At 45.7% G+C, this 25,149-nt stretch overlaps 1 protein-coding gene across 1 annotated transcript in view; it reads left to right on the top strand.

Annotated features, from left to right (window-relative positions):
• Positions 1-25,149, top strand: part of zmym2 (zinc finger, MYM-type 2) — a 180,209-nt gene that overhangs the window by 24,600 nt on the left and 130,460 nt on the right. Inside the window, 3 exon segments of the mRNA XM_038817980.1 lie at positions 8,590-8,675; positions 13,335-13,419; positions 13,987-14,275. Coding sequence (XP_038673908.1) covers positions 8,590-8,675; positions 13,335-13,419; positions 13,987-14,275 — 460 coding nt within the window.

The raw sequence follows: 25,149 nt of genomic DNA, 5'->3' as shown, positions 1-25,149 counted from the left end.
AGACAACCTGAACTACTTACCAGATGGTTCAAAGGTCCCTCCACAAGAAGATGGTGACCCACACCTCCCAACCGAAACAACACCATCCAGCCAACTCGTAAAATTACCTTAGTGCCTTTCGCTGACTTTGGAATGGTAACAGTGACTCGAAGACAAGAGGGAAGTCAGATGTGTAAATCTTTTCAGCAAAACAAAAGTAGGAAATTGGTGTATATATCGTATTTTATGTCTTTAAAATATATACATATATTTTATTAAAGATTTTGCATTCATACCAAACAACACAAAAGATGGATGATACAATATAGCCAAAACCCATCTAAAAGAACAAAGCCGCCTTTTTCTCCCCCACCACCATAATAAGTTACCATTGCAGGACGTACTACTCGACCCACCCCCTGACCGTGTACTTGACCATCTCCAGATGCAGAAATTCCATTAGGTCAGACAGCCACACCGAGGCACTGGATGGAATAGAGGACCTCCATCCCAATAGAACTCTGCCCTGAGTTATTAACGAGACAAAAACACCCCTCTCTGCAGCCCTGGTGACTCCGATGCCCCTAAAATAGCCACCAAAGGACATTACTTCAGATGTCAAGAATCGCTGACATGGTGTAAAAGAAGGTGATCCATAAGCTTACTACCTTGGGACATAACTGGAACATATGGCTGCGATTAGTTGGCACCCAAGAACACAGCTCACGCTTATTTTCTACAGCCGGAAAGAAACCACTCGTCCTAGCCTCCGTTAAGTGAGCTTTATCTACCACCTTAAACTGGATCAGGCTGAGCCTTGCACAGGAGTGCAGTTTACCCTGTGAAGGGCTTTTTGTAACAATCTTTATTATTATCACAAGTAGGCTTACATGAACACTGCAATGAAGTTACTGTGAAAATCCCCAGTCGCCACACTCTGGCACCTGTTCGGGTACACTGAGGGAAAGTTCAGAATGTCTTTCGGGACCTGTGGGAGGAAAATGAAATACCCAGAGGAAACACTCTGGGACAACATGCAAACTCCACACAGACAGTGACCCAAGCGAAAATTGAACCTGGGACCCCCGCACTTATTCAAAATAGGTCCCTGTTCCCCCTCCGACTTCACCCCATTCACTGCATTGACAGGATCTGCCACGCGGAAGTTAGACCTGGCATGACACAAAGGTAACAACACCCCCACATCCAACAGATTTTTAAAAACACATTGATTGAGTCCTCCCACTCGAAGCGGCGCAGAGAGCAGGTCATGCAGGTACACTGACGCCATGTGCTCTGGGCGCGAGAGAGGTTCTTCCATTTTGAGCTACTAGCAAGCAAGCACAGGACTGAATTGAAGATGGATACGTTTATAACGAGGAAGAGAGGGCCAGGGACACTAGCACGCCAAGATTTCTGAACTAAATCTGATGGAGAGAGCTACTCAGGAGAGCCTACGGCAGGACAAAGCAGTGCTGTTGTGAGCTCCGGGGTCTCTGGTGAACAACTCATAAAGAAACTTGAGATCAGGAACAAAGCAGTATAAAGATGATTACTTGAGGTATGGCTTCATTAATTGTGCCAATACAAATCAGGATATAAAGTCCACGTATGCAGGGAACTATTAGCAAATTGAAGTTTAAAACCCTCAAAAATTTCCACGGCCTTTGGCGTGTTTGAGGACAAATCTCTTGATGCAGTGAGAACTTAAATCCTTAGCGGAAAGTGACTGAATGACAAAGCAAGTAAAATCGTGAGGATCTGCCACATTAAAGCTAAGCAAAAATGGTGGCTTGCAAATTATGACCGTCGTATGTCTAGAAGGTTGGCTGATTGGTAAAAGTAGGTCCTGGGAGGGGGTGGGTGGGTGGAGAAGAGTTTGAAACACACTGCTGTAGGCAACAGTTCAAACTCCGTCTGCAACATCTTCCTGCTCGCGAGCAACTCCGGGGTAGGATCACACACGTATCGGTGATCTACCTCTAGGATAGCTTCCACCAGCCTCTGCTGCTCCGTCCTTGTAGCCCTATGTGGAATCGCCTTATCGGGGATTATCTCCCCTCTAATTGCTTTAAGGGATATTCCTCAATCACAGTAGACATGCATCCACTGAACCCCTTGTCCGCTAACAGAGCTGCATCCAAACTCAACGGTGGGCGTTGAGTGGGGCCCGACTCCAGAACCAAATCTACAAAATTTGGGTTATTGTCAGAAATAGCCAAAGCCCCTGACTCCGCCTTCCACATCCATGGGAGGAAAGACCTACCCATCAGAAAAACGTCTAATCTAGAATAAACCTTGTGGACCTGAGAAAAAAAAAATGCAAATTCCTTCTCTCTTGGATATTAAAACTGCTACGGATCTGCTCCATAAAAGCTAACTGCGGCAACAGTCACTGGAGCAGCCTCCGCCGTTTTTTCCATCGAGAAGCCACGTGAAGCCACGGAGTCTGTAGCCTTGATTTCCATCCGCTGATTTTTATTTTAATAAACATTTTATTGAAGTATTTTTGGTACAGTGATAGCAACAAAATAAACAATATACCTGAAACCATACACATAGTGCAAAAGCCATTCACCTCTCGTACAGGTCCGAACCTTATTGACTCCCCCTACTCTAATGTAAACTTCTCTTCTCCCCCCCCCCCCCCCCCCGGAAGGGGCTGAAGGCGGATGTGGCCATGCTTCAGGAGACGCACCTGAAGGTGGCGGATCAGGTTCGATTGAGGAAGGGATGGGTAGGCCAGGTGTTTCATTTGGGGCGGGATGCAAAAAATCGGAGGGTGGCGATCCTGGTGGGGAAGAGGTTGTCGTTCGAGGCATCGAATGTGGTGGCAGACAGTGGCGGGAGGTATGTAATGGTGAGTGGCAAGCTGCAAGGGGAGCGGGTGGTGCTGGTCAATATATACGCCCCGAATTGGGACGATGCAGGTTTCATGCGGCGCATGTTGGCCCGGATTCCAGATATGGAGGTGGGAGGCCTGATAATGGAGGGGGATTTCAACACGGTGCTGGATCCGCCACTGGATCAATCCAGTTCCAGGACGGGTAGGAGGCCTGCGGCAGCTAAGGTGTTGAGGGAGTTTATGGACTAGATGGGAGGGGTGGACCCATGGAGGTTTGCGAGGGCCAGGGAATTTTCATACTTCTCCCATGTGCATAAGGCTTACTCCCGGATTGATTTTTTCATTCTGAGTAGGGCGCTGATTGCGAGTGTGGAAGATGCTGAATATTCGGCGATAGCCATTTCTGACCACGCCCCGCACTGGGTGGACATCGAGCTGGGGGAGGAGAGGGACCAGTGCCCGCTTTGGCGCTTGGAGGTGGCGCTGCTGGCGGATGAGGAGGTGGGCGGGCGGGTCCGAAGATGTATCTGGAGGCCAACGACAATGGGGAGGTCCAAGTGGGGACGGTCTGGGAGGCGCTGAAGGCGGTGGTTCCGGGGGGGGGGGGGGGTTGATCTCCATTCGAGCGTACCGGGAGAGAAGGGAGCGGAGAGAGTGGGAGAGATGGTGAGGGTGGACAGGAGATATGCGGAGGCCCCGGAGGAGGGATTGTTGCGGGAGCGGCGCAGCCTTCAGGCTGAGTTTGACTTGTTGGCCACCAGAAAGGCGGAAGCTCAGTGGAGGAAGGCACAGGGTGCGGTGTATGAATATGGGGAGAAGGCGAGCAGGATGCTGGCACACCAGCTCTGTAAGCGGGATGCGGCTAGGGAGATTGGTGGAGTTAAGGATCGGGGAGGAAATGTGGTGCGAAGGGGGGTAGACATCAATGGGGTCTTCAGGGACTTCTACGAGAAACTGTATCGGTCCGAACCCCCGGTGAGGAGGGGGAGATGGGGCGCTTTTTGATCGGCTGAGATTCCCGAGGGTGGAGGAGGGACAGGTGGAGGGGCTGGGGGCGCCAGTTGAGCTTGAGGAGCTGGTTAAAGGGATAGGGAACATGCAGTCGGGGAAGGCGCTGGGCCGGATGGGTTCCCGGTTGAATTTTATAAGATGTATGCAGACCTGTTGGGCCCCCTGTTGGTTAGGACCTTTAACGAGGGGGGGGGGGGGGCTTTGCCCCCGACGATGTCTCGGGCGCTGATCTCCCTGATTCTTAAGCGGGACAAGGATCCCCAGCAGTGTGGGTCATACAGGCTGATCTCACTCTTGAATGTGGACGGCAAGCTGTTGGCAAAGATCTTAGCCACGAGAATAGAGGGCTGTGTGCCACAGGTTATCTACGAGGATCAAACTGGGTTTGTGAGGGGGAGGCAGCTAAACACTAACATACGGAGGCTCTTGAATGTTATAATGATGCCGGCGGTAGAAGGGGAGTCGGAGATAGTGGTGGCACTGGACGCGGAGAAGGCCTTTGATGGGGTTGAGTGGGGGTACTTGTGGGAGGTGCTGGAAAGGTTTGGGTTTGGGGAGGGGTTTGTCAGTTGGGTGAGGCTGTTATGAGGCCCCGATGGCGAGCGTGGCCACGAATAGGAGGAGGTCGGAGTATTTTCGGTTACACAGAGGGACGAGGCAGGGGTGTCCCTTGTCCCCCCTACCTTTTGCGCTGGCAATTGAACCCCTGGCTATGGCACTGAGGGAGTCGAGGAACTGGAGGGGGCTGGTGCGGGGTGGGGAGGAGCACCGAGTGTCGCTCTATGCGGATGACCTATTGTTGTATGTGGCGGACCCGGTGGGGGGAATGCCGGAGGTGATGAGGATACTCCGGGAATTTGGGGATTTTTCGGGGTACAAGCTCAACTTTGGGAAGAGCGAGCTGTTTGTGGTACACCCGGGGGACCAGGAGGGGGGGTTGGTAGGCTCCCATTGTAAAGGGCGGAGAGGAGCTTCAGGTACTTGGGGGTGCAGGTGGCCAGGAGCTGGGGGGCCTTGCATAAGCTTAACCTCACGAGGCTGGTGGAGCAAATGGAGGAGGAGTTTAAGAGGTGGGACATGTTGCCGCTGTCTCTGGCGGGTAGGGTGCAGTCAGTCAAGATGATGGTGCTTCCAAGATTTCTGTTCCTGTTTCAGTGCCTCCCCATCCTTATCACGAAGGCCTTTTTCAGGCGGGTTAACAGGAACATTATAGGGTTTGTATGGGCACATGGGACCTCGAGGATGAGGATGGTGTTCTTGGAGCGGGGCAGGGATAGGGGGGGATTGCCGATTCGGGGGAACCACAGATTTGAGCCAGGGAGGTGGGAAGGAAGTTTTCGGAAATGGGAAGAGAAGGGGATTAAGACGCTAAAAGATTTGTTTCTTAGGGGTCGGTTTGCAGGATTGAGGGAGCTGGAAGTGAAATATGGGCTGGTGCAGGGAGAAATGTTTCGATACATGAGGTACGAGATTTTGCTCGGAAGGAGATACAGAGCTTCCCGGAGGAACCGGCCTCCACATTGCTGGAGGAGATGCTGACGACAAGGGGACTGGAGAAGGGGGTAGTGTCAGCGGTGTACGGAGCTATTTTAGAAGAGGATAAGGCACCACTGGAAGGGATCAATGCAAAGTGGGAGGAAGAGTTGGGAGAGGTTATAGAGGAGGGGGTTTGGTGTGAGGTGCTCCGGAGAGTAAATGCCTCCACCTCATGTGCGAGGTTGGGGCTGATACAGCTGAAAGTGGTATACAGAGCACACCTCACGAGGTCCTGTCCAAAGCTAGAGGATTACTGGAAGGAGGTTTTTAGGGTAATTTCCAAGGTGGTGCACTTGAAACTGGACCCGGATCCCCGGGAGGACATATTCAGGGTGTCGGACCAGCCAGGGTTGGAAACGGGGGCGGAGGCAGATATCGTAGCCTTCGCCTCATTGATCGCCCGAAGGCAGATCCTGCTGGGATGGAGAGAAGCCGCTCCACCCTGTGCCCTGGCGTAGCGGGGGGACCTGTTGGAATACTTGACCCTTGAGAAGGTTAAGTCTGATCTGAGGGGAAGGACGGGGGGTTCTACAAATCATGGGCATTATTTATTATGCACTTTGAAGAAATGGATAACATTGAATATTAGTTGGGGGATGGGTGGGAGGGTTGGGGGAGAGTGGGGCTGTGTGTATTAAGGGTGACTTATGGGTAATCCGTGATTCCTTTTGTCATTTGATTTATGTAAGCATGCGGGCTGATGTTTGGGGGTTGGTGGGAGGATGGGATCATTGTTATTGTTATGGGGATTTACATATTTTTTGTTGTTTATTGTTGGTGGGTGTAAATTCGGGAGAAAATGGGAAAAAGGAGAATAAAAATGTTTTTTTAAAAAAAAAAAGTCCCTATCCTGAACTGATTTTGAGAACTCGCTGCCATGCTTTCACAATCTCGATTGGAGGGCTGGGCGCCATCCGTTAAATTAAGTACATTTGATCTGGTCTTTGAGCCCAGGGGTCGGTTGGTGGCCCCAACCGCTGCTCTTGCGTTGTCTTGACCTTGGTGGTTGTCGAGAGGAGTCGGAGGAGGCCAAGAGTGAAAAGTCTTTGCTGTCTTCCGGGACCTGCGTTTCCGCTCATCTGGGCTTCGGTACAACAACAAGGCAGAGGTTCTTAGAGTTCAGTGAAGCTCTTGATGGAACTTGAATGTCCGTTGGCAATCTATAGTTTCTCCATGGTGATGTCTTGGCCAATCAGAGTTGACTTACCAGACAATCAGCTAATTTACTATATAAATTGTTGTGATTGGTTGAAATTGAAGATGAAGAGCTTTGGCAGAATGACTCTCTTTTTGGAAATATGCATTATTAGTTCCTCAGTCCTGCAAGTGGAAGTACTCCATCACACACCTGACTTCCTTGTAGATGGTGGGCAGGCTGTGGGAAGCCAGGAAATGAGTTAACTTGTCGCAAGGTTCCAAGCCTCTGACATACTCCTGTAACCACAGTATTTATATGCTTGTTCCCTCCAGCTTCTGGTCATGAATAACCCCAGAATGTTGACATGGGGGATTTGGCAATGGTTAGGACATTGAATGTCATGCGGTGGTGATTGAATTATCTCATTGGAGATGGTCATTGCCTGACACACCATTCACGTGTGCCGTGAATGTTACTTGCTTGTTACAAGTAACATTCACTGCACACATGAATGGCGTGTCAGGCAATGCCCATCTCCAACAAGATAATCCAGCAATCACCACTGCATGACATTCGATGTCATAACCATTGCTGAATCCATTGTCAGCCCAAGCCTGAATGCTGTCCAGGTGTCACTGCATATGGACACAGACTCCTTCAGTGTCTGAGGAGTGGCAAATAGTGTTGAACGTTGTGCAATCAACCGTGAATATGCCCATTTCTGACCTTATGAGGGAGGGTGGTAGGTTATTGATGAAGCAGCTGATGATGGTCGCGATTAGGACACTAGCTTGATGTTCTGAGACTGAGATTATTGATCTCTAACTTTGTGAAAGGGAAATCATGTTTAACTAATCTGTTAGAATTTTTTGATGAAGTAACATTCAAATTGTATAAGAGGGAACCAGTGTGTGCGGTGTACTTAGATTTCCAAAAGGCATTTGATAAAGTCAAAGGTAACTACACAAGGTAAGAGCAGATGGTGTAGGAGGTAACATATTAACATGGATAAATGTCTGATTGGCTAACAAGAAACTTAGATTCGGGATAAATTAGTTTGGATTGACAATCTGTAACTAGTGGAGTGCCACAGGGATCTGTACTGTGTTCTCTACTCGTTATCATCTATATCAGTGGCTTAGATGAAGAGACCAAATGTATGGGAGCTACATTTGCTGATGACACCAAGATAGGGAACAGTATCTGTCAAGGGATATAGACAAGTTAAGTGAGTGCACGGAGATTTGAAGATGGAGTATAACTTGGGCAAATGTGAACACGTTCACTTTGGCAGGAAGAATAGAAAAGCAGTATATATAATATTGCAGAACCCGGTGGTAAAAGGGATCTAGGTGCATGAATCACAAAGTTTAGTATGCAGGATGACCAAGTGGTTCGGAAGGCAAATTGATTGTTGCCGTTTATTGGAAGAGGAATGGAATATAAAAGTAGGCGTACATGCAGTTGTACATGGCCTTGGTGACATCATACCTGGAGTACTGTGTGCAATTTTGGTCTTGTTATTCAGAAAAGAGGACCCTGGTGAACCCAAATGGAGTGTCAGTGAACAGGTTGTTGTTGGTTAAGTGCTGCTTGACAACCCCATCCATCACTTTGCTGATGATCAAAAGTAGACTGATAGTAATTGGCCGGGTTGGTTTTGTCCTGCTTTCTGTGCACATAAGTTACCTGGGCAATTTTCCACGTTGTTGGGCAAAAGCCAGTGTTGTAGCTGTAACAGTTTAGCTCGGACACTGTTGCCTCTGGATCAGAAGTCTTCAGTACTATTGCCAGAATCTTGTGAAAACCCATAGCCTTAGCAGTAAACAGTGCCTCCTTACACTCGCCATTTGTTTTTTATCGCCAACTTTGTCTCGTACTCTAATTTCTTCCTCATATTTAAGTCATTCTTTGCTGGTTCATTTAGTTTCTCTCTTTGTACAGTTCACATTTCTCGCAAGCTCCCACAACTGTGGGAGCTGTATTCAGCGATTTGCTGTGATATTTCCTCTGTACTGCGATAAATTAAATTTTTGAGCTTTAGAATACGGTTCCTGATGTTAACATTGCCATTTTCCAGGTAACGTGCAAAATATTTTACCCAAGACTGCTATCCGAAATCAGGAAATGGCTGACGATCCTGAAAGAAAAAGGAGCAACCATAAGGTATTTTAAGCTGTGCTTTTTGGATTTTTCAGTGTATGCAAAACAATTTTTCAAAAAAATATTTATGTATTCTTCTGATTCTTCCACTGAAGTTATTTTTGGATCAATTTTTAAAGCACTTTTATCAGCATTTTAACGAGTTGTTATAAGTGCTTTTGCTCCGAACTTGCTTTGTTTCAATGAAAGCATAGTTTGGACAATCATGTCTACCAGTGACACATTTTTAATAAATGGGGTCATATATTTTTACTCTTGAGCATGCATTGATAAGTTTCACCTACACATCATGCCAAGCACACTAATTTATGACGTCTTCAGAATATTTTTACTGCATTACTAATGTTATGCAAGGTGACACAGTGGTTACAGGGACCTGGGTTCAACTCTGGTCTTGGGTCACAGACTGTGTGGAGTTTGCATATTCCCCCGGTGCCTGCATGTGTTTCCTCCCAGAGTCCAAAGATGTGCGGATTAGGTTATGGGGCTTCAGGGATAGGGCAGGTTAGACGGGAGAGCGGACATGAGTAGAGGGCCTTTTCAAAGGGTCGATGCGGAACTCGATAGGCCGAATGGCTTCTTTCTGCACTATAGAGATTCTATGAATATAAGAGTCGGACTACCAGACTTCTAATAACTATCTGCCAACTATTGATGTTAAATTATTGAAAGATTTGTGAATAAATTGTGTTTTTGGCAAAGGTTGGTATCTGAATACGAATGAAAATAGTTTGCAGATAAAATTGGTTTGGAAGACGGGAGATAGATAATTGGACCAGGATGCAGAGAAATAATTTAATATCCAATTTTAGAGTCTCATATATTTTATTCTTTTTATATGCACAATTGTACAGCACAGAAACAACCCTGTCATAACCTGCCCGGATCCTATTGGCTGGGGACAATGAGCACCCCAATGGGGTGGGGGGCTAATTATTAGCAGTGCAGCTGTAAGAACGGTAGCACAGCAGTTAGCACTGTTACTTCACAGCGCAATGACCCAGGTTCGATTCCTGGCTTGGTCACTGTCTGTGCGGAGTCTGCACGCGCTCTTGGTGTATGTGTGTGTTTCCTCCCACAAGTCCTGAAAGATGCGCTTGTTAGGTGAATTGGCATTTAAATTCTCCTTCAGTGTACCCGACCAGGCGCCGGAATGTGGCGACTTGGGGATATTCACAGTAACTTCATTGGAATGTTGATGTAAGCCCATTTGTGACACTAATATAGATTATTATTAAATAGAGCTGACCAGTGTGGTACCAGCTAGAGAGGGAACCAGTAGCGAACTACTGGTTCTTTGTACATATTGCTGTAAATAAAGTTACTTTTGTTTGACTCTACAGACTCGAGCTGGATTCTTCATGACCCTCACAAAAATACATTCCTCCCAGTGGTCTCTGCTGTAGTTCGTGTCCCACGAAAGACTCCTCCCACTCACCCTATTAAGATATATTCTGTTCCTTTCTCCTTTGTGCCCTTAACCTTAAATGGTGCAACAATGTTTTGTTCAAACAGGTCATGTGCTGTTATTAGCTTGAAATTTACTGCCTGAAATTGCATTTTTTTTAAATTGGAGCATAAAATATGTTGTCATTGGGCATTTACCTCACTATGCATTTGCACCAAAACAAAGGTTTTGGTATGATGCAAATTTACTAGGTTAAGTTAATAATCACACCCAAAGTTTCTCTGGTAATTAAACTGTCAGTATCCAACAAAAGACTTGCATAACTTCAGGATAGTCCCATCCCCTCAGTCCAAGTACCAATCAGTCCCATATCCCATTTCAGTCCTAGTCGTTCAGCCTTCATGAATGCATCCACCGTCTCGCAGTAGAAATCCCTTTAGTTGTGCGTCACTCTCAACTTCGGGTAGACTACTCCAAACTTCACGTTGTTGTTGTACAGTGCCGCCTTCTCCTGTCCAAAGGCCACTCGCCAGTTCCACTGTCAAAGCTTGGTATATTCGAATGCCAACGCCTTCCCACTTCACCTCTCGCCTTTGCTTAGCCCAACTCAGGACCTTCTCCATAATGTGAAACTTCATGGAAGCAAATTATAACAGCCCTTGGTGGCTCATTTGCTTTTGGTTTCGGCCTTAGCAGCCAATGTGCCCTCTCCAGCTCATTTTCTTTTAATTTAGAGTACCCAATTATTTTTTTCCAATTAAGGGGCAATTTAGCGTGGCCAATCTACCTAACCTGCACACTTTTGGGTTATGGGGGTGAAACCCATGCGGACACGGGGAGAACGTGCAAACTCCACAAGGACAGAGTGACCCAGGGATGGGCTCTCACCTCGGGCAGGCCCACGATTCGTAGACTTTACGACCTCGACTGTGCTCCAGGTCCTCCACTTTGGCTCTGAGCTCTTTGTTAACCTCCACCACCCTCTGCAGCTTCTCAGCCATTGAGATGAACTGCTCACTGTGCTGTGACAGAGCCGCCTCCTCCACCTCTTTCAACTTCTCTCCACGCTCCTGTACTTTGGCCGATGCTTTCGACACTGCCGCCTTCACTGGGGAAATCTACACGTCTGCTCTTGCAGCCATCATCTCCCTCCACAGCACCTCCATGTGCTTCGCGAACTGTGCCTCAAGTTCTCCGTCCATCACCTCAGTCAGAGATTCATTGAGGCGAGCGACCCCACCCAACAATCCACCCTCCATCGTTTTCCTTCCCGCCAAACTCACCAACTCGCTCTGAGGCGGACTTCCGCTTGCCCCCTTCTTTCCAGTGCCCTTCTTCTGGGTCTTCGACATCTCCCTTTTGCTTCCCTGCACCAACCCATTCAAAAACTCCCCCTGAAACCAGGCATTAAAGGCCAAAACCAGAGCCTCCAAATGTACGACCTCCACCGACATGAGTTGTGCATTGAAGGTTCATAATATGGAGTACAATTATGCTTTTTTGTATTTTGTTTTATGTTGGTTATAATTAAAGAATACAACATTTTGCTGTTTGGAAAGCAGAAAAAGAGAGTTGCTTGGAACATAAATGTATGTCTGGATTATAGTCTGAGGGCTTTGATAATCTTCATTGTCACAAGTAGGCTTACATTAACACTGCAATGAAGTACTTTGAAAAGCCCCTAGTTGCCACATTCTGGCGCCTGTTCGGTTACATGGAGGGCGAATTCAGAATGTCCACATTACCGAACAGCACATCTTTCGGGACTTGTGGGAGGAAACCGGAGCACCCAGAGGAAACCCACACAGACATAGGGAGAGTGTGCAGATTCTGGACAGGCAGTGACCCAAGCCGGGAATCAAACCTGGGACCCTGGTGCTGTGAAGCAACAGTGCTACCCACTGCTACCGTGCCACCCATAAATTGTGTTAGGAACTATTTCTCAGTTTGAAACTCATGAAATCGCGAATAAAGTTCGAAATTAACCTTCACTGTGCTGGCCTGGAATCGAACCCGGTCAACTGCTTGGGAAGCAGCTATGTTCACCACTGTACCACCATTGTTTGAAGATGCAAACTTAAGATACTGTACCTCTTTTCCCTTCCTTGCACCCTACCTCCACCAAAATCTGGATGCTCTTAAATGGGAGTTGGAGAAGGTAATATGACAGGCCATGATATGTTCCATTCTATCACGGGAACTGGAAAACAATTTACGTTCCACTTTCAGGGGCAAGGGCAGAATTCTTGTGTACCAATGATATGGCCATTTCTTGTATAAAGCTTGTCTTGTGTTAACCTACATTGGTGCTGCTATCTTTGAATGGGTTGTGTCGCTGTTGAGTGGGCATGGTGCCATCTCTGCAGTCACAGAATAACCTGAAATTTCAGAAAAATCTGTACAAAAGGCCACATGCGTGTCACAGAAACCTAAATCTTACTGCATTTTCAATGTAAATTGTTTTGATTCAACAATTCTGGAACAGCCACTGACTGTTCACATATCACAAAAGCAAAGATTAGCAATACGCAAGCAAAAGAAGTGAAGAAAACAATTTTTTGTTCTCAATTCAAATGGGAGTGATGCCATTGCAGGTTGAAAGATCAAATACGATGAGCAGAATAGCTGAAAATGTAAGATCAAGCCAAAATGTTAAACCGCAAGTTGGCTGATAACCCAAAATGGTGATTAGATACTTTTGAGGCCCTTGTTTTCAAAGTCCTGAAGATAGTCACAGATTAAGCACAAACTCACCAAGAAGTCAGGTTATGTAATGACAGCATGCAATGTTTACATGGGTAAAACACATAATAAATATGGACATAGAAAATTATGATCGTGGGAGAAGATTGTCACTGACAAAAATGTGGTAGGAAATAGTGCAGCCGGGAAGTGTGGGCAGGTGGAAGAATCTTAAATTTTATGAACTATATGCTCTCTTCATTCTGCTAATCTTCGTCAAGTCAGTTTTAAAAACTGTTTTCTTCACTGTCATAGTCTTGGCTTGGTGGCAGCAACTGAGTGTTTTATGGTTGTTTTGGTCAGTGAACAAGTTTCTAGTTGCATATTTGTTCGCGTTGTGGTGCTGGAATAGATTATGTGAAAGAACATAATTTTGGTGCAATGTTTTCGCTCTTGCCAATTGTAATGGTTACCTTACATCTGTCCCGTTCCATCCTTCGTTTTCTGACTGCACAAACTTATAAAACTTCAGAATTTAAAAAAGAAATACAAATAACAGCAATTTTTTTTAGGTGAACAATGGAACCTGTGAAGATGTAACCATGAATGCCATAAGAATCAGTGATGTGTATGGATCTTCCAGCCATCCAGTAAATGGTGAATAATACTGAGTTGTTCAATATTTTAATTTCAGATTATTCACAATAATTAAATGTACAGCGACCAACAGTGTATTTTCTTGGCAAAGGCATGACTTCAGCATTTTGTACCATAACTAAGGCATTCAGTTTGTTGCAAGAAAACATTGCTACTTAATTTGTTTTATAAATCCTCAACACAGGAACCATTTGCTTTCAAATTCGTAGTATACGATGAAAGCTTAGATGACATTTAATTTGAAAACTTTTCATCAGTAGCTTGAAACATTTATGTAGGTTAAGAGCAAACATAATAAGAAAGAAACTAAAGTATCTACTTAAAGAAATTGAACTTCACCATTTTGTTAGTTTGTGTTTTGTGTTTTTAAATATTTCTGAAATGGTCTTCATGTTACGTATATTTGTTTAATTAGTTTTTCATTAAATTAATTCCTGGTGCACATTTTTCAGTAAGGTGGGAAATATTTGAAAAACCTATTTGAATTGCTAAATTTTGTATTTTAACATGAGGTTTAATATGGAATGAAGCTGTAACGGCTGTTAAATATGAACATTTTAATTCCAGATTCATGGCTGCCAGTGTCACCTTCGTTCCCCTCGAATCGAAAACTGAATGTTTCAGATTCTGTTGTGCCTATGGCACCTCTTTCAAAACCAGTCTTCCAGTCCTCTGGACTTCAGCAGCAAGCTAGGCCATCTATGAAAGTAATTTGTGCTCACTGCAAAAAACCGTTACAGAAAGGTCAAACAGCATACCAGAGAAAAGGTTCATCTTACCTCTTCTGCTCCACTACTTGCTTATCATCGTTTTCTCATAAACCAGCCCCAAAGAAACTGTGTACTACATGCAAAAAGTAAGAAACTATATTTTTGTATTTGTTTAAAGTCATCCTGTGCAAAATTAATGTTATGGGAGCAATTATACAAGTTTATGTAAGATATTCAATTTTGATCTCATTGCATGTTGCTGCAAATTATGACCAGCGTATTGGCTGAAGCAGGGAATCTTGCAGTGTGGATTGTTTGTTCCCTTGCTATTCGGCTCAAAAAAGGTTGTGCAGGAAATCAGAATTGACAAGTAGAAGTGGGGCATCGAGGTAATTGGTTAACAATGAGATCAACATTCTATCCTTAAAGATTTGAGGATTATTTAAAAAACCGAGAATCACCGGAGAAGGAAATAATGATGGAATAGTCAAATTGGTTATAAAAAAAAAGAGAAATAGAGAGGTAAAGAATTCTTGGATTGAAAGACAAAATTAAGACAACAAATGAACCATTTCTGGGAACAATTTACCAAATGGAGGAAGCAATATATCTCCACAGTTTTTTCCCTTTTATTGACTGGAGAGGTTAAGTGACATTGCAGGTATTTCTTCAATAGAATGATACTTGCAGTTAATTTTCAGCAGTGAGTTTAATTTGCAAAGAATATTTTGATTGGAAAAATGTCAGTAAACTCACAGGAACGTTGGGTCAATCTACTCTGTTCTTGGCATATCACTGAATAACTTGTGATAGGCAATTCATGGGGTATTGCCTTTTCACCAAGTTGCTGAATGCTATACACATTAATAACCTGTCCTCCTTCAGGTACCATGCCCAAAGAGAGCATTGGTAACAATGGCCTTCCATTGGATTGGTTCATGATTATGCTTGGCAAAGTACTGCATATTGGCTGGTAATTGGCCACGTTTGAATGTACCTTCCATGACCATCAAGTCCTGAAGTGGGATTTGAACCCAGAGATTCAGTCCCAGCAGTAGAGACATAAACCTGCCATTATTTTGGCAGCACAGTATGTCCCCTTTATTTACAGGTCTGCATTTAAAAAAAAATAAAAAATTTTATTGGAGTTTTTTGAAAAATATATATCAACAGAACAATAATAGTAAACACCCCCCGGCACCCGTAACAACACATGTCACAAACCCCCCACCCACCCCCAAACCCAATAAACAACAAAATAAATTAACAATAAGCAAATTAACTTAAACACTACCCCCCCTGAGAACCCCCCCTCCCCCGGGTTGCTGCTGCTGCTGACCTAGTTCCTTATCGTTGAGCCAGAAAGTCGAGGAAAGGCTGCCACCTCCTAAAGAACCCTTGTACCGACCCCCTCAGGGCGAATTTGACCCTCTCCAGCTTAATGAATCCCGCCATGTCATTGATCCAGGTCTCCACGCTCGGAGGTCTCGCATCTTTCCACTGCAGCAAGATCCTCCGCCGGGCTACTAGGGACGCAAAGGCCAAAACATCGGCCTCTTTGGCCTCCTGCACTCCCGGCTCCACCCCAACCCCAAATATCGCGAGTCCCCAGCCTGGCTTGACCCTGGACCCTACCACCCTCGACACCGTCCTCGCCACCCCCTGGCAGAATTCCCCCAGTGCCAGGCATGCCCAAAACATATGGGCATGGTTCGCTGGGCTCCCCGAACACCTAATGCACCTGTCCTCACACCCAAAAAACTTGCTCATCCTCGTCCTAGACATATGAGCCCTGTGCAGTACCTTGAACTGGATGAGTCTAAGCCTCGCACATGAAGAGGAGAAGTTCACCCTCTCCAGGGCGTCCGCCCATGTCCCCTCCTCAATCTGCTCCCCCAGCTCCACCTCCCACTTAGCCTTCAGCTCCTTTACCGACACCTCCTGCATCACCTGGTAGATGTCAGACACCTTCCCGTCCCCGACCCACACCCCCCGTGGGGGCAGCGAAGGGAACCCCTCCACCTGCCGCCTAGCAAACGCCTTGACCTGAAGGTACCTGAACATATTCCCCGGGGCGAGCTCAAACTTCTCCTCCAGTTCACCCAGGCTCGCAAACCTCCCGTCAATGAACAGGTCTCCCAACTTCCTAATGCCCGCCCTGTGCCACCCCGGGAACCCACCATCCATGTTCCCTGGGACAAACCGGTGGTTCCCCCGCAGCGGGGCCTCCACCGAGCCCCCCACTTACAGGTCTGCAATTAAGTGAATGTCTAATAAATTTTGCCCAAGTAACATTTTACTGAAATACTTTCTGGCCACAAATGTATGAAGTGTAAGAGATTCTGTGACATTCTAATATAGCTTGATCACTCGCAAAGAATACATCCTTGGGGAAAATTTTAGTGTATGTTGAAATGCAATGATTTATTTGTTATAAAATGGCTCGTTTGGTGCACAGCATTGCATGTTGTGTTTTTATCACCAGTCTAGTGAATTTCCAGTACTCTTATTACTGTATGTTATCTGGTGTATAATTAGAAAATCATGAATATATTATTTTCCAAGGCTGAAACCTGTATCTTTGAGATCAAGAAGTCTAATTGTAGTTAGACATTGTAGTTAGTCAGACATTAATTGTTCGAACAAGAAGCATTGCCCGTCAGTTTCGAGCTGAAGGTGATATTTGTTGAGCAGAATTAGAAATGGGCTAGGTCATGGAACATACGGAGGAACTGTGAATGGGTGTCTTGGGATTTTACTGGATGATGGAACACGGGTTACCTGCTGGAGTGCTCCCCAGATTTAGGAGCAAGAAAAAATATGTGAATTTCTATTGTACCTTTTGTGACCTGAAGATGTCCGTGCTTTATAACTGATTAAGCACTTTTTAAATGTGGTCACTGTTATCTAAGAAATGTGGCAGCCAATTTTTGAACAGCAATGTGATAACCAGATCATCTGTCGATTGATAAAGTTTGGCCAAAGCACTGGGGGTGCTCCACTGCCATTCCTCAAAAGAGCATTTTGGGGTCTTATACCTTCACATGCAATGACAGACTGCACCACATGTTACATTTCATCCAAGAGTACTGAACTAGATAGAGCATCTTCTAGATTTCTGAAGACAATAAGACATAGGAGCAGAATTAGGCCACTTGGCCCATCGAGTCTGCTCCGCCATTCAATCATGGCTGATATTTTCTCATCCCCATTCTCCTGCCTTCTCCCCGTAACCCTTGATCCCCTTATTAATCAAGAACCCATCTATCTCTGGCTTAAAGACACTCGGTGATTTGGCCGCCACAGCCGTCTGCGGCAAAGAGTTCCACAGATTCACTACCCTCTAGCTAAAGAAATTCCGCCTCATCTCCGTTTTAAACGATCGTCCTTTTAATCTGAGATGGTGTCCTCTGGCTCTAGTTTTTCCGACAAGTGGAAACATCCACTCTATCCAGCCCCTGCAGTATCCTGTAAGTTTCAATAAGATCCCCCTCATCCTTCTAAACATCAACGAGTACAGTCCTTGTACGACAAGCTCTTCATTCCAGGGATCATTATTGAAACCTCCTCTGGACCCTTTCCAAGGCCAGCACATCCTCCCTTAGATACGGGGCCCAAAACTGCTCACAATACTCCAAATGGGGTCCGGCCAGAGCCCTATACAGCCTCAGAAGTACATCCCTGTTCTTGTATTCCAGCCCTCTCGACATGAATGCTAACATTGCATTTGCCTTCCTAACTGCTGACTGAGCCTGCACAAGGACTCCCAAGTCCCTTTGTGCTTCTGATTTCCGATGCATTTCCCCATTTAGAAAATAGTCTATGCCCCCATTCCTCCATTCAAACTGCATAACCTCATACATTTTCAAATTGTATATCATTTGCCACTTCATTGCCCATTCTCCGAGCCTGTCCAAATCCTTCTGCAACCCCTCTGCTTCCTCAATACTACTTTGCATCATATCTTTGCATCATCTACAAACTTAGCAACTGTGCCTTCAGTTCCTTCTTCCAGATCATTAATGTATATTGTGAAAAGTTGTGGTCCCAGCACGGACCCCTGAGGCACACCACAAATCACCGGCTGCCATCCTGAAAAAGATCCCTTTATCCCCACTCTCTGCCAGTCAGCCAATCCCCTATCCATGTCAGGATCGTACCCTTAACACCATGCGCTCTTAAATTTATTTATCAGTCTCCTATGCGGCACCTTGTCCAAGGTCTTCTGGAAGTCTAAATAAATCACGTCCACTGGTTCTCCTTTGTTACTTCCTCAAAGACCTCTTAACAAATTTGTTGGCCATGACCTCCCTTCAAGCCGTGCTGACTCGGTCCTATTTTATCATGCACTTCCAAGTACTCCACGATCTCATCTTTAATAATGGAGTCTAAAATTTTACAAATGACCAAAGTCAGGCTAACGGGCCTATAATTTCCCGTTTTCTATCTCCCTCCCTCCCTTAAACAACGGGGTTACATGAGCCACTTTCCAGTCTTCTGGGGCTCTCCCTGCCTCCAGTGATTCCAGAAAGATCACCACCTTTGCCTCCACAGCTTCCTCAGCTATCGCTTTTAGAATCATGGGGTGAAGTCCATCTGGTCCAGGTGATATATCCACCATCAGACCTTTCAGTCTCCCCAGAACCTTCTCCTTCATGATGGCCACTGCACTCACCTCTGCCCCCTGATTCTCCTGGAGCTCTGACATCCCACTGGTGTCTTTCACCGTGAAGACTGATGCAAAGTAACTATTCAGTTCCTCTGCCATTTCTTTGTTTCCTATTATTACTTCTCCAGCCATATTTTCCAGTGGTCCAATATCTATTTTTGCATCTCTTTTACCTTTTATGGATTGAAAAACTCTTCCTATCTTCTTTTATATTACAGTACTAGTTAGCTTGCACTCGTATTTCATCTTCTCTCCCCCTATTGCTTTTTTTAGTTATCCTCCACTCACTTTTAAAGGATTCCCAATCCTCTGGTTTCCCACTATTTCTCGCCACTTTGTATGCTTTTTCCTTTGCTTTTATGCTGTCCTTGACTTCCCTCGTCAGCCATGGATGCTTGTCCTCCCCTTAACATGTTTCCTCCTCCTTGGGATGAATTTCTGTTGTGCCTACCGAATAACCCCCAAAAACTTTTGCCATTGCTGTTCCACTATCTTCCCTGCTAGGCTCCTTTTCCAATCAACTCTGGCCAGCTCCTCCCTCATGTCTTTGTAGTTACCCTTATTTAATTGTAATACTGTAACATCTGATTCCAACTTCTCGCTCTTTCTCAATCTGCACGGTAAATTCTATCATGTTATGGTCACTGTTCCCTAAGAGTTCCTTCACCTTAAGTTCCTTTCTCTTGTCTGCCTCATCACCAAATCCAGAATTGCCTGTTCCCTAGTGGGCTCCTTCACAAGCTGCTTCAAACAACCATCTCTGAGACTTCCTACAAATTTATTTTCTTGGGATCAACTACCAACCTGATTTTCCCAGTCCACCTGCATATTGAAGCCCACCTTATTATTGTGATATTGCCTTTTCTTTCTCATGCTTTCTCATTTTCTGGCCCACATCCTGACAACTGCTGGGGCGCAGAACCCAAAACCCTTTGAGTCGGAGACTGAGCCAAGGCCGACACCTGGTACCAGTCTGAGTGTTGGGTTAGTGGGGATGTTTTGAAGAGATTTAGCTTACTCTTTGAGTGACTTGGAGATATGAGTGTCATGGAGATAGCATTTAGTTTCTCATTAAACTATTTATTTGCGCTATTTACAAAGACCTCATGGTAAGCACAAGGTTGGTTCTGTGGACACATCCTTGTTCTGTGTCTTGCTCTCTTCGAGCCTCTTCATAATTTGTCACTGATGTCAAGTTTACAGAATTATGAATGTGATTGTCGAATTAAAGTAACCATTAACCCTAAAGAGGGAGGGAAAGGGGATCATGAAGTGCAGCAGCAAACTAAAAGAAGAACCATCTGTAAGTATGTAGTTAATTTCTGGAACAAAAATTACATAATTGACTAGACTTTTAATGTTTACTAGCTTTGACCATTAACTCAAAATAATTCAAAAAATCATAAGTTCATAAGATATAGGAGCAGAATTAGGCCATTCGGCCCATCAGCTCTGCTTTGTCATTCTATCATGGCTGATATGTTCCTCATCTGCTACCTACAATGTTACAGACCAAGAGCTGGATTGTGAAATCAGCCAGAGCATCTCCTCCCTTGAACACATGAGGGAGGAGATGCTCTGGCTGAGGGCAGTTGCATGCTCCTGTAGGATGTGGGTGGTGAGGGATATCACCGGTGTCCCTGCTGACTATACCAGCGGGAAGTGCACCCAACTACAGCTCCTCAGAAACCGTGTTAGAGAACTGGAGTTCGATGAACTTCAGATCATCCGGGAGGCAGAGGGGGTAATAGACAAGAGTTACAGGGAGGTAACCACACCCAAGGTACAGGACAAGAGTAGCTGGGTTACAGTCAAGGGAAAGAAAACAAACGGGCAGACAGTGCAGGGATCCCTCGTGGCCGTTCCCCTTCAAAACAAGTATACAGTTTTGGATGCTGTTAGGGGGGGATGACCTACCGGGGGAAGGCCCTAGCGGCCAGGTCTCTGGCACTGAGTCTGGCTCTGGGGCTCAGAAGGGAAGGGGGGAGAATAGAAAAGCAATAGTGATAGAAGACTCAATGGTTAGGGGAATAGATAGGAGATTCTGTGGTCGCGAGCGAGACTTCCGGAAGGTATGTTGCCTCCTGGGTGCCAGGTCCAGGGATGTCTCGGATCATGCCTTCAGGATCCTTAAGGGGAAGGGTGAGCAGCCAGAAGTCGTGGTTCACATTGGTACCAACGACATAGATAGGAAAAGGGATGTGGATGTAATAAATGAGTTCAGGGAGTTAGGCTGGAAGTTAAAAGCCAGGACAAACAGAGTTGTCATCTCTGGTTTGTTTCCGGTGCCACGTGATAGCGAGTCTAGGAATAGGGAGAGAGTGCAGTTGAACATATGACTGCAGGATTGGTGTATGAGGGAGGGCTTCAGGTATTTGGATAATTGGAGTGCATTTTGGGGAAGGTGGGACCTGTACAAGCAGGACGGGTTGCATCTGAACCAGAAGGGCACCAATATCCTGGGAGGGAGGTTTTCTAGTACTCTTTGGGAGGGTTTAAACTAATTTGGCAGAGGAATGGGAACCGGATTTGTAGTCCAGCAACTAAGTTAGCCGATCTTCAGGACGTCAAAGCGTGTAGTGAGGCAGTGGGGAAGGTAACACTGACAAAGGAGAGTGCTTACAGGCACGGAGATGGGTTGAAGTGTGTATACTTCAACGCAGGAATAAGGTGGGTGAATTTAAGGCATGGATCGGTACTTGGGACTACGATGTGGTGGCCATCACGGAAACTTGGATAGAAAAGGGGCAGAAATGGTTGTTGGAGGTTCCTGGTTATAGATGTTTCAATAAGATTAGGGAGGGTGGTAAAAGAGGTGGGGGGTTGCATTGTTAATTAGAGATATTATAGCAGCTGCAGAAAGGCAGTTCGAGGAGGATCTGCCTACTGAGGTAGTATGGGTTGATGTCAGAAATAGGAAAGGAGCAGTCACCTTGTTGGGAGTTTTCTATAGGCCCCCCAATAGCAGCAGAGATGTGGAGGAACAGATTGGGAAACAGGGTGACTTCAACTTCCCAAATATTGAGTGGAAACTCTTTAGATCAAATAGTTTGGATGGGTTGGTGTTTGTGCAGTGTGTCCAGGAAGTTTTTCTAACACAGTATGCGGATTGTCCGACCAGAGGGGAGGCCATATTGGATTTGGTACTTAGTAATGAACCAGGGCAAGTGATAGATTTGTTAGTGGGGGAGCATTTTGGAGATAGTGACCACAATTCCGTGACTTTCACTTTAGTAATGGAGAGGGATAGTGCATGCAACAGGGCAAGGTTTGCAATTGGGGGAAAGGTAAATACGATGCTGTCAGACAAGAACTGAAGTGCATAAGTTGGGAACATAGGCTGTCAGGGAAGGACGCAATTGAAATGTGGAACTTGTTCAAGGAACAGATACTACGTGTCCTTGATCTGTATGTCCCTCCCAGGCAGGGAAGAGATGGTCGAGTGAAGGAACCATGGTTGACCAGAGAGGTTGACTGTCTTGTTAAGAGGAAGAAGGATACTTATGCAAGGCTGAGGAAACGAGGTTCAGACAGGGCGTGGGAGGAATACAAGATAGCTAGGAGGGAACTGAAGAAAGGGATTAGGAGAGCTAAGAGAGGGCATGAAAAATCTTTGGCGGGTAGGATCAAGGAAAACCCCAAGGCCTTTTACACATATGTAAAAAATATGAGAATGACTAGAGCGAGGGTAGGTCCGATCAAGGACAGTAGCGGAGATTGTGCACCGAGTCTGAACAGATAGGAGAGGTCTTGAATGAGTACTTTTCTTCAGTTTTTACGAATGAGAAGGGCCATATTGTTGGAGAGCACAGTGTGAAACAGACTGGCAAGCTCGAGGAGATACTTGTCAGGAAGGAAGATGTGTCGGGCATTTTGAAAAACTTGTGGTATAGATAAGTCCCCCAGGCCTGACGGGATATATCGAAGGATTCTATGGGAAGCAAAAGATGAAATTGCAGAGCCGTTGGCAATGATCTTTTCGTCCTCACTGTCAACAGGGGCGGTACCAGGGGATTGGAGAGTGGCGGATGTCGTGCCCCTGTTCAAAAAAGGGAATAAGGATAACCCTGGAAATTACGGGCCAGTTAGTCCTACTTCGGTGCCAGGCAAAGTAATGGAAAGGGTACTGAGGGATAGGATTTCTGAGCATCTGGAAAGACACTGCTTGATTAGCGATAGTCAGCACAGATTTGTGAGGGGTAGGTCTTGCCTCACAAGTCTTATTGAATTCTTTGAGGAGGTGATAAAGCACGTGGATGAAGGTATAGCAGTGGATGTAGTGTACATGGATTTTAGTAAGGCATTTGATAAGGTTCCCCATGGTAGGCTTGTGCAGAAAGTAAGGAGGCATGGGATAGTGGGAAATTTGGCCAGTTGGATAACAAACTGGCTAACCGATAGAAGTCAGAGAGTGGTGGTGGATTGCAAATTTTCAGCCTGGAGCCCAGTTATCAGTGGAGTACCGCAGGGATCCGTTCTGGGTCCTCTGCTGTTTGCGATTTTCATTAATGACTTGGATGAGGGAGTTGAAGGTTGGGTCAGTAAATTTGCAGACAATACGAAGATTGGTGGTGTTGTGGATAGTGAGGAGGGCTGTTTGTCGGCTGCAAAGCGACATAGATCAGATGCAGAGCCGGGCTGAGAAGTGGCAGATGGAGTTTAACCCTGAAAAGTGAGGTTGTCCATTTTGGAAGGACAAATATGAAGGTTAAATACAGGGTTAACGGTAGGGTTCTTGGCCATGTGGAGGAGCAGAGAGATCTTGGGGTCTATGTTCATAGATCTTTGAAAGTTGCCACTCAAGTGGATAGAGCTGTGAAGAAGGCCTCTGGTGTGCTCGTGTTCATTAGCAGAATTTAAGAGCCGTGAGGTGATGATGCAGCTGTATAAAACCTTGGTACGGCCACATTTGGAGTACTGTGTGCAGTTCTGGTCGCCTCATTTTAAGAAGGATGTGGAAGCTTTGGAAAAGGTGCAAAGGAGGTGCAACAGGATGTTGCCTGGAATGGAGAGTAGGAAGCACGGTAGCATAGTGGTTAGCATAAATGCTTCACAGCTCCAGGGTCCCAGGTTCGATTCCCGGCTGGGTCACTGTCTGTGTGGAGTCTGCACTTCCTCCCCGTGTGTGCGTGGGTTTTCTCCGGGTGCTCCGGTTTCCTCCCACAGTCCAAAGATGTGCGGGTTAGGTGGATTGGCCATGCTAAATTGCTCGTAGTGTCCTAAAAAGTAAGGTTAAGGGGGGGTTGTTGGGTTACGGGTATAGGGTGGATACGTGGGTTTGAGTAGGGTGATCATTGCTCGGCACAACATCGAGGGCCGAAGGGCCTGTTCTATGCTGTACTGTTCTATGTCTAGGTCTTATGAGGAAAGGTTAAGGGTGCTTGGCCTTTTCTCAATAGAACGGAGAAGGATATGGGGTGGCTTGATAGAGGCTTATAAGATGATAAGGGAATAGATAGAATAGATAGAGTAGACAGTCAGAGACTTTTTCCCCAGGTGGAACAAACCATTACAAGGGGACATAAATTTAAGGTGAATGGTGGAAGATACAGTGGGGGATGTCAGAGGTAGGTTCTTTACCCAGAGAGTAGTGGAGGCATGGAATGCACTGCCTGTGGAAGTCGTTGAATCGGAAGCATTAGGGATCTTCAAGCGGCTATTGGATAGGTACATGGATTACGGTAGAATGATGGGGTGTAGATTAATTTGTTCTTAATCTAGAATAAAAGTTCGGCACAGCATCGTGGGCCGAAGGGCCTGTTCTGTGCTGTATTTTTCTATGTTCTATGACCTAGAATAGGAAGTAGGCGATTTAGACGCCCGAGCCTAACGCCCTCTATGTGATCATGACTGATCCCATCCTGGCCTCAACTCCACTGTCCTGCCAGTTCTCCATAACGCTTAAACCAATTGCCAATCGTGTTTATGTTGTTGCTATATATTGATGCACAAACCACATGTAATTTTTGTGTTTGAACCCCAAAATGTTTTACTGACACTTACAAATGGCAAGGCCCCCAGAACAATGCTGTTGGTCATATAGAGTTTTACATTTTAAAGTATAAACATTTACTTCCCAAAATTGATAAGTTTCATAGCTCACTTTTTTAATCCCAAATAATTACCGACCTAAACTACTGTGGTTGACTGCAAGCGAGAAGAGCTTACCAGCTGAAAGCGTTGCGAATGAACGTTTGACTCAAAATAAACTACATACGCAGCATTACTTGGTAGGGGAAAGAATGTTGCCATTCACATAGACAACAACCGGTCTGGACGAACCATGGCATTTATGGGCAAAGCAGCAAAACCAATATAACCCAAATTCGTCTTTCAGTTTCACTAAAATTT

The sequence above is a fragment of the Scyliorhinus canicula genome, chromosome 14 (genome assembly GCF_902713615.1).
Source record: "Scyliorhinus canicula chromosome 14, sScyCan1.1, whole genome shotgun sequence".
Lineage (NCBI taxonomy): Eukaryota > Metazoa > Chordata > Chondrichthyes > Carcharhiniformes > Scyliorhinidae > Scyliorhinus > Scyliorhinus canicula.
The sequence above is the reverse complement of the archived record's forward strand: the minus strand, read 5'-3'. Positions and strand labels throughout refer to the sequence as shown.